This window comes from Monodon monoceros, unplaced genomic scaffold (genome assembly GCF_005190385.1).
Source record: "Monodon monoceros isolate NGI ecotype Baffin Bay Population unplaced genomic scaffold, NGI_Narwhal_1 Super_Scaffold_15, whole genome shotgun sequence".
In the NCBI taxonomy this organism is placed as follows: Eukaryota; Metazoa; Chordata; class Mammalia; order Artiodactyla; family Monodontidae; genus Monodon; species Monodon monoceros.
In genome coordinates, this window is record NW_021703771.1 from 59893353 (window position 1) to 59905526 (window position 12174).

General features: G+C 36.3%; 2 protein-coding genes across 3 annotated transcripts in view; one reads left to right on the top strand and one right to left on the bottom strand.

The window, feature by feature from the left end:
• Positions 1–8544, top strand: part of TBPL1 (TATA-box binding protein like 1) — a 29751-nt gene extending 21207 nt beyond the window's left edge. Inside the window, exons 2-7 of the mRNA XM_029223770.1 lie at positions 1343–1521; positions 3010–3092; positions 3259–3322; positions 4827–4930; positions 5024–5118; positions 7380–8544. Coding sequence (XP_029079603.1) covers positions 1387–1521; positions 3010–3092; positions 3259–3322; positions 4827–4930; positions 5024–5118; positions 7380–7459 — 561 coding nt within the window. The 5' untranslated portion in view covers positions 1343–1386 and the 3' untranslated portion in view covers positions 7460–8544. The remainder of the gene's footprint in view (positions 1–1342; positions 1522–3009; positions 3093–3258; positions 3323–4826; positions 4931–5023; positions 5119–7379) is intronic.
• The window catches only part of SLC2A12 (solute carrier family 2 member 12), a 72282-nt gene that overhangs the window by 5520 nt on the left and 54588 nt on the right, over positions 1–12174 (bottom strand). The window contains exon 5 of one of the 2 annotated variants that reach the window (XM_029223768.1): positions 11265–11864. The exons of the other annotated variant lie outside the window; for it this stretch is intronic. Within the exon in view, the coding sequence (XP_029079601.1) occupies positions 11711–11864 (154 nt within the window). The 3' untranslated portion in view covers positions 11265–11710. Of the gene's footprint in view, positions 1–11264; positions 11865–12174 lie in introns of those variants that run through there. 2 annotated transcript variants of the gene reach the window in all.

Here is a 12174-nt window from a genome sequence, read left to right on the forward strand (position 1 = left end):
CTTCTTTGCATTCTCAAAGATTTGCTTTACCCCTTCTTTCTTGACTTATTTTTTACCTTATATGTTATCCTTGTATTCTCTCCCAGACAGTTCAGCAGTTTAATACTCAGAGTAGATCTGAGTCAATTTGTTTTAGCCTGTTTGTTGTAAAAAGTCTATGTGAAACAGTAAATTTGACATAGTTTCTTCATATGTAATTTCTCTGTTAAGTAGTGCTTTTTTGTGGCCTCTTATCATGGGATGTGTGTCAGTCAGGCTGCATATAACTAAAGTCCACCATGGGGCCTTAAGATAGAAATTGATTGAATTTTTTTTATTTGGACTCTTGGCTTCTTCATTTTTTAGTCATATAATAACTTGAATCCTTAGTCATATAATAACTTGAATCTGTATAAAGAATCCTAGCTCATTTTCATATTGTGGCTTCAAGGAATTGTAAAGATAATTATAATAGTATTGTTACTATTTTCTGATTTTCTCTTTGTGGGGTAGGTAAGCTGAATTACCATTACTTATTTTTTAAGATGTGGAAACTCAGAGGATATTTTATCTGGACATGGATCATGTGCTTAGTAAAAACAAGGGCTTGTTCTTGTTTGTTTATAGAAATTCGAATTGAAAAGATATATATTTTGGAAGATTGGGATCTTGATAAAAATGCTATTGTGCTAAGTAACTGTTAGAGCTCCCCCATACACACACAGGTTTGTGAGCTCCTCCAGGACAAAAGACCTTGCCTTATTCCTTTTTTCCTCCAGTATCCTCAGTGTATGGAGGTGTTCAGTAAGTGAATAATGAATGAATGACTAGTAAGTGAGAAAAGTCTGTTAATAAATGTTATAATTAATATTGCTGCCTCTTTAAACTTAAGTCAATGGCTCTACCCAAAATAGCGGAAAAGCAGGTCATTCTTTTTATAGCCCTTGCAGGTTGTATGAGGTGGGTTATAGTACCATTAATGGTTGGACATTGGGACCACAAAGTCCAGCCCTTGAACATGGTGTAAACGGAGAATGGCCATAACTGCCATACGCCTGGAGCATGGTGGTTGTAAAGGCGAGTTGCTGCAGTTACGTCTGGCAAGCTCCTGGCGTGTAAAAGTTACTGATTAATTTTAAGGAATGAAAGTTGGGTCCAGATTTGGAAGGATTTTATATGACATGTTGTCTTTTAAAAAGTGACATTTTTCGTGGGGAGAAGAAAGGATATGATTTGATTTGAGTACCATTTGAACAATAAGTAATGAGATCAACTTCTTGCATTTTAGTTTTCAAGATTACTTGTGAGCAGTATATTAACAAAACATTTGAGTTTAATTATTTTATTTTGTTTTATTTCTCAGGATGTGATCTTCGTGGTGGGAAGCTAAGTTTTTAAACTACCCCAATGGATGCAGACAGTGATGTTGCACTGGACATTCTAATTACAAATGTAGTCTGTGTTTTTAGAACAAGATGCCATTTGAACTTAAGAAAGATTGCTTTGGAGGGAGCAAATGTAATTTATAAGCGTGACGTTGGAGTGAGTATCTGAATTTTGTCGTGTGTGCTACATTAGCCCAATTTTATAGTGCTGTGAAGATACTAAGTAAACAATGATGACACTACCTTATGCATTTATTATAAAAATTAAGAATGTGTATGAAGGCTCTGTTTAAGCTCTAAAAATCAGATGCCAGTATACCTTGATAAATTTTCATTAGTTCTTCATGCTAGAAACTAAGTAAAGATGAATTAAACTCAATTAAAGATTTCAGTGAATCACAATGAAAGGTTTTCAGGTTCATCAATAATGCCATCTTCACTTTAAAAAAGGAGCAAATATATCTGCTAAAAAGAGAGGAAGAGGCTTATGCTGCGTTGGAACTTTAGCATGCCATATGGTAGAGAAGTCATTTTTTCTAGGAAGGTTAACTGAAAACTGAGTTGATGGACGAGCTGGTAGTGCAAGACAGTTAAACGTAGAATAACCTCAATGTTTCTCAGCCACAGCCACTTAACGTATGAAATTTTATAATGTATTTTAGCTCAGATTTTATTTTGCATCTGTGGTAAATTTTGTCTCCCCAGATTTAATAGCTTTCTAGTTTGATAATATGGCATATGACAGAGAAAAGAAGGAACTAAAAATGTAACAAGAGTTTTAAGAAGAAATGTCTCATTCATATATTTGTTATGTATTCAGTAAACATTTATCTCTTTTATACATAATGGCCATATAATAAATATTGCCATAAATGAAAAGCTGCAGTGAAAATTTAAATTCACTTTTTATCTTGGACCTTAGTCCTTGACCTATTTATACTCACACTGTAGGTAATTTCTTCTAAACCCATAGCTTTAAGTGCCTTTCGTTTCTAAGGAATCTAAAATTACATCTCCAGCTCCAGCATTCCTCCTGCATTCAGGATTTGCACATCGACCTTGAATATGTAATGGGCATCTCAGCTATAAGATACAGTATAAAGTAGTGGTGGGCACCAAGAAGCAGAGAAAAGCAGGGTTAGAAATCAGGGAAGGGTGAAGGGATGGAATGATCAGGGAAGGCCTCTCTGTGGAGATGACATCTGGTGAGAGACCTGAGTGAAGGGAGAACATTGAAGGAAGAATATTCCAGATGAAAGTAAGCTAGGCAAAGCTCCTGAGGCGTGGACAAGTTTGGCATGTTTGAGGATGTGTGCAAATTGCAAATTTCAGTTATGTGAACAGAATGGAACGAGAGTTGGAGTGTGTACATCCTTGTGGTACATTGATTTCAAGTATACAGTGAGAGGTTTATACAGGCCTTGAATTTTTAATTGATTAAATGTCCTTTTGGATTAATACGTTCTTTGTGTTCAGCGTGGTTCTTGATTTCAGAATGAGTGATTTGGAGAACAGTTATTTCAGTCTTGGGTAAGCTTGGCATAGTATTTAAACATGAAATGGCCACATAGAGTAGAACCGTGTGTGCAAATCAACACTTACTGTGTTATCAGGTTGTTGGAGTTCTGGTTGTCTTTTTTTGCAGAAAGTATTAATGAAGCTTAGAAAGCCTAGAATTACAGCTACGATTTGGTCCTCAGGAAAAATTATTTGCACTGGAGCAACAAGGTAAATGTTACTTGGGTTTTCAATTTTCATTTTTTAATTTTCCCCTCATGGGAAGGACATATTTCTAGACTTAAAAACAAAATCACGTGTACAGTTTGTTGTGTTCCTCAGTATAAAATTTATTTCCTGTGTAACTGATCGTCTCTTTCTTTCTTTCAAACCACAGTGAAGAAGAAGCTAAATTTGGTGCCAGACGTTTAGCCCGGAGTCTCCAGAAACTAGGATTTCAGGTAACGTTTTCAAAAGCTATCCGAGCTGCAGGTACTCAAGGATTTATTTTTGTAAAGTTAGCATTTTTTTTTTAACGGACTAAAGAAATCTCCACAGAAAGTCCTCTTATGATTGACCTTTTTCTACATTGTATAATACCGTCCTTCAACACAAAAATTTAGTGGCAGACCTTGCCCGTGTGGGTATTTGTCAGGAATCCTGGCTTTCTCCCAAATCCTTTCCCCATAGAGAGAGAGACTTGTTTCCTTACAGATTAACTGCCTTTTCAACTCTTTACATTTTTCACTTCTCACAAAAAAAAAAAAAAAAAAAAAAAATTCTGTTTTTGATCATCACAAGAATGCTGTATCAGGATGATGAGCGAGAGCTGCAGGACCCTGTTGACACGTACACACTGGTTAGCAGGCTCTCACACTTGTAAAATGACTGTTACTAGCAGGCCAGCCTTATCAAATGTGATTTTGTAGAGTCATGCATTTGAATAAAATTAATACATATCCTGGACTTGCTAGGTCACTTGGAAGCGATGAGTAAATGAAAGAAAAAGATGAGCTGTGGCTCCTGAACAGGCGGGCCTAGGCAGTTTGGGATTTGGGTGGGAGGCGATGAGAGGTTGAGTTTCTTTCTGATGACTTCAGTCTCCTCTGAGGTGGAAGGTGCTAGGAAGGCACTGAGGTGCTGGAAGGGAGTACAGGTAGAGAGCCATGATTGACAGCGGGGCCACTGTGCACGTTTTGTGACTTTCTCCCACTGCCTTGTGCCGGTACTGAGTTGGAGGATAGCTCATCCAGGTTTGTGGTTTTACTAGGGACAGTTGAAAAGACGACAGGGTAAAACCATTAACATCTTGGTAGGAGTGGCTGAAGTTATAATATTGAGAGGACATTATTTTCAGCCTTGGAGCCTCTTTTCTTAGCATAATATTAGAAATGTTGAGAGAAATCCCAGTGAGTTAAAAAACACGATTCTATCACACTGTTCCTCATTTTGTCCCCCAAAAGAAACAAACATCTAACTAAACTCGCAGCAATGCCATTTTACCTGACTGCATATAAGAAAAAGTCAGGCGTTTGGAGCTCAGTGTCCAGTACTTTCTGAGTTTTAAGTGATGGCTTTGCATTCTGACACTTCAAGGAGGACTCTGCTTTAATTTTTTCCTCACTGTTCTCCCTCTTATCCCAGTAGATTAAATATTAAATGGGTTTAAAGTATTGAAAAATTAAACTGAAATAAGATTCAGAAGACCCCAGATGTAGCGCTTTGATCATGCAGTTATCTCAGGCATTGTTTATTTTTTTAATGAAGTTTTTGAGCCTTTTCCCCCCTTTAATTATAGCATTAAGGAGTCCCCGATAACGTAAAACACTAAATCCATGCTTTAAATGTTTTTGTTTATCTTGTTTGTTCTTATATTTAAGGATTACAATTCAATGATTAAGATTGCCATGATGAGCAGATTTTTTTGTTTCAAAATAATTCATTCATTTTACTTCTCTCCTCAAGGTAATATTTACAGATTTTAAGGTTGTTAACGTTTTGGCAGTATGTAACATGCCATTTGAAATACGTTTGCCAGAATTCACAAAGAACAATAGACCTCATGCCAGGTAGGTCTTTGAAGAATCAAGATAACTTAGCAAATTTGAAGTTACTTGTCCAGCTATAAGTATTTATATTAATTTTGGCTTTTTTTTGCATAGTTACGAACCTGAACTTCATCCTGCTGTGTGTTATCGGATAAAATCTCTAAGAGCTACATTACAGATTTTTTCAACAGGAAGTATCACAGTAACAGGTATTTTATGATATTGAAACCAAGCTTGTCAATTATGGATTGAATGAGATAAGAGGTGTCCGTACCAAAATAGAGATAAAGTCTGCTTTGTCCCTTTTAGCCACTTCTGCCCTTCTAGGGGAACCAGTCTCCTCACTTTTAACACAGTAGATTAGTTTAACCTGCTTTTATATGTATACTATTTTGTGTCAGTCTTCTTTATCTTCATCATAACCCTAGTGAGATTCATCTGTATTGCTGCATGTAGCTGTAGATCAGCCATTCTTACTGCTATTTAGTACCCAGTACGTGAATATATTGCTCCATGGACATTTGGATAGTTTTCAGTTGGGAATTTAAAATATTCTAGTATGCATTTTTATATATGATTTTTAAGTTTATGACATCTTGCATTTAAAATACTCAAGAGAGGGCTTCCCTGGTGGCGCAGTGGTTGAGAGTCCGCCTGCCGATGCAGGGGACACGGGTTCAATGCCCCGGTCCCGTGAGATCCCACATGTGGCAGAGCGGCTGGGCCCATGAGCCATGGCCGCTGAGCCTGCGCGTCCGGAGCCTGCGCGTCCGGAGCCTGTGCTCCGCAATGGGAAAGGCCACGACAGTGAGAGGCCCGCATACCGGAAAAAAAAAAAAAAAATACTCAAGAGAAACCCATTCTATGAACTTCATAGAGGTTTTACATGAGCAAAATATTACATGAGCAAAATATTCATATATAATCGGTACCTATTTGGTATGTTTTATGTGTATTTTGTTATATCTTTTGAATTGTTTTAATTACTTGGAAGGGGTAGTTTCAGAATACTAGGTAGGCATAGATGTCCAAGGGTAGTATTAGCATGCAGGATGATTTTTTTAATGGTACTATGGTTATAAATTGTTCAGAGACATTACTTGAGAGTCAGACCCAACCTTTGGCGAAACTGAGTTAAGGAAAATTTCTGTAGTGTCCTTGAATTTTCTTTTTATTCCTTCAATCCTTAGAGGAAAATAAAAATTATTGACACCTGTAAGCCTTCAACAAAAAAGCTTTAGTTCTGATTCAGCCATGGATTTTCACATCTTCCTTGGAGACTTAAAGGCTCTTGCCAGAGTCATGCCTGAATCTTAAAAATGGGGGAGCAAGTCCATTTCTTTCCTTCTTTGGACTCTCTGTTTCTACACTTTGGAGCCCAGACCTTACAGAGGCCTCCAAATCTATTGACAAGTCCCTACTAAGTATGGAAGAAAATAATGCATATGTAAGATATATATTAAGTTAATAGATTTAAACAACACAGTAGCAAACTGAAGACCATTGACCTGGTTAATTAGTATGCATTACATATTAACCTCTGGAATACCCTATGAACTGTTAATTCAGTGGACATATACTGAGTGGTTCCCATGGGCAAAGCTCTACTCTGTGGAGGGACTGAGGTGAGTCAGGAAGGATCGGCCTAGGGTAAGACGTGGTCAGTACCTTCAAAGGGTCCACAGTGGATGCATATGTACGTTTTTTAGGATCTTTCGAAAGGTAAGTTTACGTTAGTAGAAAAAACGTATTTATTCAGAATAAGTTTTATAAAAATATTTTTTCATTATCCTTTTTATATATTTTTTTAGCTATTTAGATGAAAGGCTACACATTTTTAAAGTCCTAGCATTATATAGATTAATTAATACGTAACATAACCTCATCCCTGGTGCTTTTTTTTTTAACGGGCAGAGTAAGCTGTAAGGGTGAATGGCCAGATTAGTAGTAAACATGTGAGTACCAAATAGCAGTAAATTTGTGGGGATGTTTAGACCGTGCAGTTTATAACGGCCCTCTGGTTTCCCAACGCTCTGGTAGCAGCTTTGTTTAGCTCTGCCGGGTCCCTCGATACTCCTGTGAGCTTCAGTCGTAGCCTAACCAAAACCCAGGCTACAGTGACCAAAAGCACAATAGCTGTGTAGTCCCGCTTGTTACTCCTTCCTTTAATAAGCGTATTATAGTACTTTGTGATTGTCTGTGTGTTTTTTTTATATACTCCCTTTTCACAATGGTGCCCTAAAACAAGATGAATATCATCATTTTGTGTTTGATTCCCTTTAAATGTCCATAAAAAAGTCTTATTCTCTTGGTTCTTGCTGTGACTGTGTGTATAATTATGTAAGTGTAGATTTTTTTTTAAACAACCTGATAAATTCTAAAGTACTTGGTTATTTGTAATTCTGGGAAATCAGCTTTTCCTAGTGCTCTTTTGCCTCTTCTTACCCCTTCCTCCACTGTGTTGTTACAGGGCCCAATGTAAAGGCCGTCGCTGCTGCTGTGGAACAGGTATACCCATTTGTGTTTGAAAGCAGGAAAGAAATTTTGTAAGTCATCACGTAATTGGTTAGAATCCCAAACTGAGCACCTTTTAAAACCTGCTGCACATTGGACTCAGAACAAAAGGAAAACTGGACCAACAGTAATTGAGGAAATAGACTCTTTTATTCATTCACGGCTACAGTGTAAGCTCCAGTCCCTTTGGATTTTATTTCAAACCTTGCTGTAATATAAAAAGGAAGTTTACAAGACATGACATTGCTGCTTTTACAAAAGGACATTCTATTTATTTTCGCAGTAATTTCATGTCCCCACGAGCAGAGCTGTCACAGTGTGCACTACCTTAAAGTGTTTTGTTGTTGTCATTATTTTTTTCCAGTTTGAGCTGATGTGTTTTATTTGTGAATAGTCTTTTACATTTTTGTATGCTGAATATGGGCACCAAAGAACCTGTAAAAGTTATCTTTTTCAATTGAATGTGCACAAATAAAAGTTTGGAAAAGATCACTCTTCATATCCATTCTATTCCCCATTTTCTATTTTAACAAAAATTGTATTCATAATTCTTTTTTTTTAATCTATGCAAGCTTAGACTTTTGCTAAAGTGTGTTGGCTTCTTTTTGAAGTGTATTTTGTAAATATATATATGCCACATGTGTATAGTATCTTTTAATGCTCTGTTACCAAATATCAAATAGGGATTTTTTTCTTGCAGATTAGAAATAAAAACATGTATATAAATTCTAGGGAACTGGAGTAGAACTTTATAAATTCAGCGTAATGTTTTATGTTGCTAATTTAACATGATAGAAAATGTTAACTATCTTTTAAAAGTCATAAAGTTGTAGTTTTAAAAAGAGAAACTCTTACCTACAAGATGAATATAAGAAAGAAGCTGTGATGGGTTGTACCTCATATGTACCTTTGTTATTCTGGAAAGACTCAACTCTGGTTAGAGGAAAGTAAAACTCTTAGGTTGGTACTCAAGGCTTTACTAAGAGTCTTGTCAGAAGTTGAAACATTGTGCTGTTTTAGCAAAAAGTGCCCAAAAGCTGATTCTGTGCCACAGTGTAATTAATTATACTACAGTTCAGTTTGAACTTGAAAGCCATTTTGCAAGATAAGTCTTTCCCCTTGCTGTGTCTTATTTAGTGAAGCTAAAGAGCGACTACTCAGTATATGGGATTGCTCCTCTTAAAGTTATAATAAATATGCATTTGTGAAACAGTGGCTCTCTGGCTCACCCATGGGCCCAGGAATGGTAATATAGGATCAGGCTGCAGTGGTGCTTGGCCATTTGTGTTTAGGAGTTTAGTATTACTAACATTGTAATTACTAACAATTACTAACAATGATTTTACCTAGAAATAAAGCTGAGTGGAGCGTCATATTAGCTTCTCAGTTAAAATTAATAGAGGTAATAGTACAACACAGTTTTCCACTAAAACCTTGAATTTCCAAAATGTTTTGAAACCTTTGTGAAAAATTGGAACATCTTAACCTCCATTTTCCCTACCATATTCTAAAATCTTGAAAGCTGCACTGAACAATATGTATTATTTTTTATGTTTATTTTTATCTTCTTTCTTCTCAATGCCTTCCCCTACCCTGCCTCTCACTCCCTCATAAGTTGGGGCCAATGGCTAACTTTTAGATTTTCTTTCTTGGGAAAGACTTAATTGTGATTTTAAGACTTCTCATTTTTTACATTTGTGTTTATTTGCTTCATTTTGAGATCCAGTGGGATAGGCAACCTCAAAAAATATACAGAATAAAATTCAATGAAAGTTATAGGTTCTGAGCAGACTGTTTCAAAAATTTTAGGTTTTCCACTTAGATTTAATTAACAGTAATTAAGTGACCTCCTGTTTGGCAGTGTTCACAAAAAAGAAATAGCGAAAAGGGGGGGAAACCTGATTATATAGCCAAGGTGCAGATCCAGATGTTTGTTGTAATATTTTTCAGTATTCGAGTGACTTGAAAACTATGTAGATCAGTAGCTCATCAAAATGCTTTCTCAGAAAAGAGGGAGAAAGACAATCTGACCGGGTCTGGTTTCAGGGCTGCTTGCTTGAGTATCGCCTGGCAAAGTGTCATGGGTGACCCACTATGCTTAACAAAGCTGGTAAGAAATGAGTGTGTCTGATGTCTTCTGGCTTTTCACAAGTGCTGTACATTTTTTTAATAAATAAAAACTGTGAATATATACATATAAATTATAAGTATTCCCCCTTTTTTATTTTTGAAAGTCAAAAAGCTCTAATTGGGTGCATATTGGGTAAAATTTAGTTTGAAAACAGAACTGTTTCATTATAGATTATGGATAATAAAAGAAAAATATAAGACAGTGTTTAAGATACTGAAGTTGAAATCACTTAGTGATAAACCTACTAGGTTTATAACAGTTTCCTGCCCATTTACAATGTATGGCTAAGCCAAGAGATAGCTAAAGTATATACAGTGTTTGAACTGCACAGTGAAATATGTAACAATTTTGTTAAATATCTTACAATCTGTGATGCTTGGCAAAGAAAAAGAAATTCATATTGATTACCTGTCTTGACCTTTTTTAATCTCAGCGTATAATTGCACTGAAGGTTCATAATAAATTTCTTAAATTGATCCTCTACAGAACACACTTTCCCTTCTTCCAAAACAAGTGAACGATGCATGTTCTAACTTGCATATGAAATGTACCATGCAGAATGAAGACTGCAAATCTCCCTTCCTCATAACTTCCCCTGCCAATTTTAATTTAGATAGTATGTTTCAGCACCAGGACTTTTAGTCATTCTCCTGAGTTCCTGATAATACAGTTTTACTATTGCTTACATAGGCTGTAGTCAGATCACTTCATTATAAGGGAATGCAGTAGATCGTATTTCCTTATATCAAACTGGGACAGTTTGTTATGGGCCAATAGAAAATTTTCAAGCTGAATAAAAAGGGCTTTTGACTCTTAGGATTCTCCTTTCTTCAGGTTAATCATATTTTTGTATTCTTTTTCAAGTTAGGTTGTTCAGTACTTTTTGTGTGTGTCTCCCATAGTTTATAATATTAGTCATTTAATGGGTTACTGCATAAGTGGTTTGAGATTCTTTATTGTAGATTTTCTGTCATCGTATCCAAATTCTATTGGTAAAATGCCTCCCCACGTCTTAAAATTCAACTGGTGAAATACAGAAGAGAGCAATCCATTGTTGCGTGGGTGAAAACCCAAGTTTCTGGTACAGTCAGTGATCTCTGTTACATCATAGAGAAGACCATATTGAGGGAATTGTCCCGATGTTTGGATGTCATTTATTATGTTTGCAGGCATCTGAAAGTCAGCATCAGTTATAGCCTGTAGGCCATAACCTGAGGTAGTGATAATCCTGAGGAGTGCGAAGAATCACAGGAAACTATGGATCGCTATTAAGGTATCATGAAAGCCTTACAAAGAGAGAACTGTATAAGCTTGACTTAGTAACTCAAACTTAACTACTTACAGATTTGGATAAATAACCTAATGGCTTGACTTCTTTTCTCGTGTTTTACTAACAGCTACTTCTAAATAAATATGGTCCCAGGATTTTGAAATTGTCCTTTCTATCCGTATTTTTAAAAAATGGATGGAAAATGCTTATTTTTCTCAACTATTGCAGAGTTGTTTCTCTTAATATTTTATAATACTAATACCAAATTCATAAAAGGATATTTTGAATTACATTGTAGTTCATAATTCATAAAATAGGATGTATAATCTTTATCCTTGTTGAACTGTAATTAGAAATTTATCACTAAAATCCTAACCAGGACCCTATCCTAACCTAGAACATGTTTGCAGTTGTCCACATTGTGTCCTGGTTCTTTTTTACACAAGACCCAGTGCAGGTAGTGTCTTGGTAGGTAGGCAAAAAACCATAAGCTTATGTTCAGACAGCTTCTGTGTCTTAATGATAAAGCCGCAACTGGCCTCTATGCATACAAACCTTAAGGTAAAAGTTATTCTCATCACTGGTTCATAGTCTTTCAAAGGCTGCTCTGTGAAGAAGGTGGAAGATAACCAACCTGTATTATTTTTTAACCTGGTATTCTGCTCAGAGTAAGAAAGGGATCACTTGGGACCTTGTTCCTCACCTACCTTTCATGGTTCCTTTTGGGCAGGTAGAGATTAAAGATTGTCTCTATAATTTCAGGGTGTCCCTTTTAAACTAGCTCTGTGACACTGAAGAGAAAACATGGGAGTGGCCAATGTGTATCGGTAGGAAGACACCCTAAATGTTCTCATACTGTATCAACATTTGTAAGGTTTTGAGGCCATTAGGTCTCTGGAGAAAGCTGCCTTGGCTGTCCCCTACCCCGTAGCTTTTTAGACTCCAAGAACTGATCTTGGGGTTTTCTTTTTTGAAGCTGTTTTGGCACTAATTCCTCTTGGTGATGACTCATAAAACAAATATTGTTTTTCACATAGTTCCTGAAAGAGAAAGAGGCACTAATGAAAATGTCATTCTTAATTTACAGTATTTAAAAATGTGCAGGCTATAATTTTTTAAATCACCTTGGGGCTTTAATGTTTTAGCTCTGCAAAAATAGACCAAGGTTTGTTGCAACGTTTCCACGTGTCATGAAATTCAGTGCACCACAGACCTTTGATCAATCTCATGCAAAGGGTAAGGTGGGGTGCCTTCTTCTCAGAACATAATCATGGCATTCCTGTCTGCAGGGAAGGATTCCAAGGATAGTCTTACATAGAACTACTGGAGATTACATCCCAGATCCTCTTT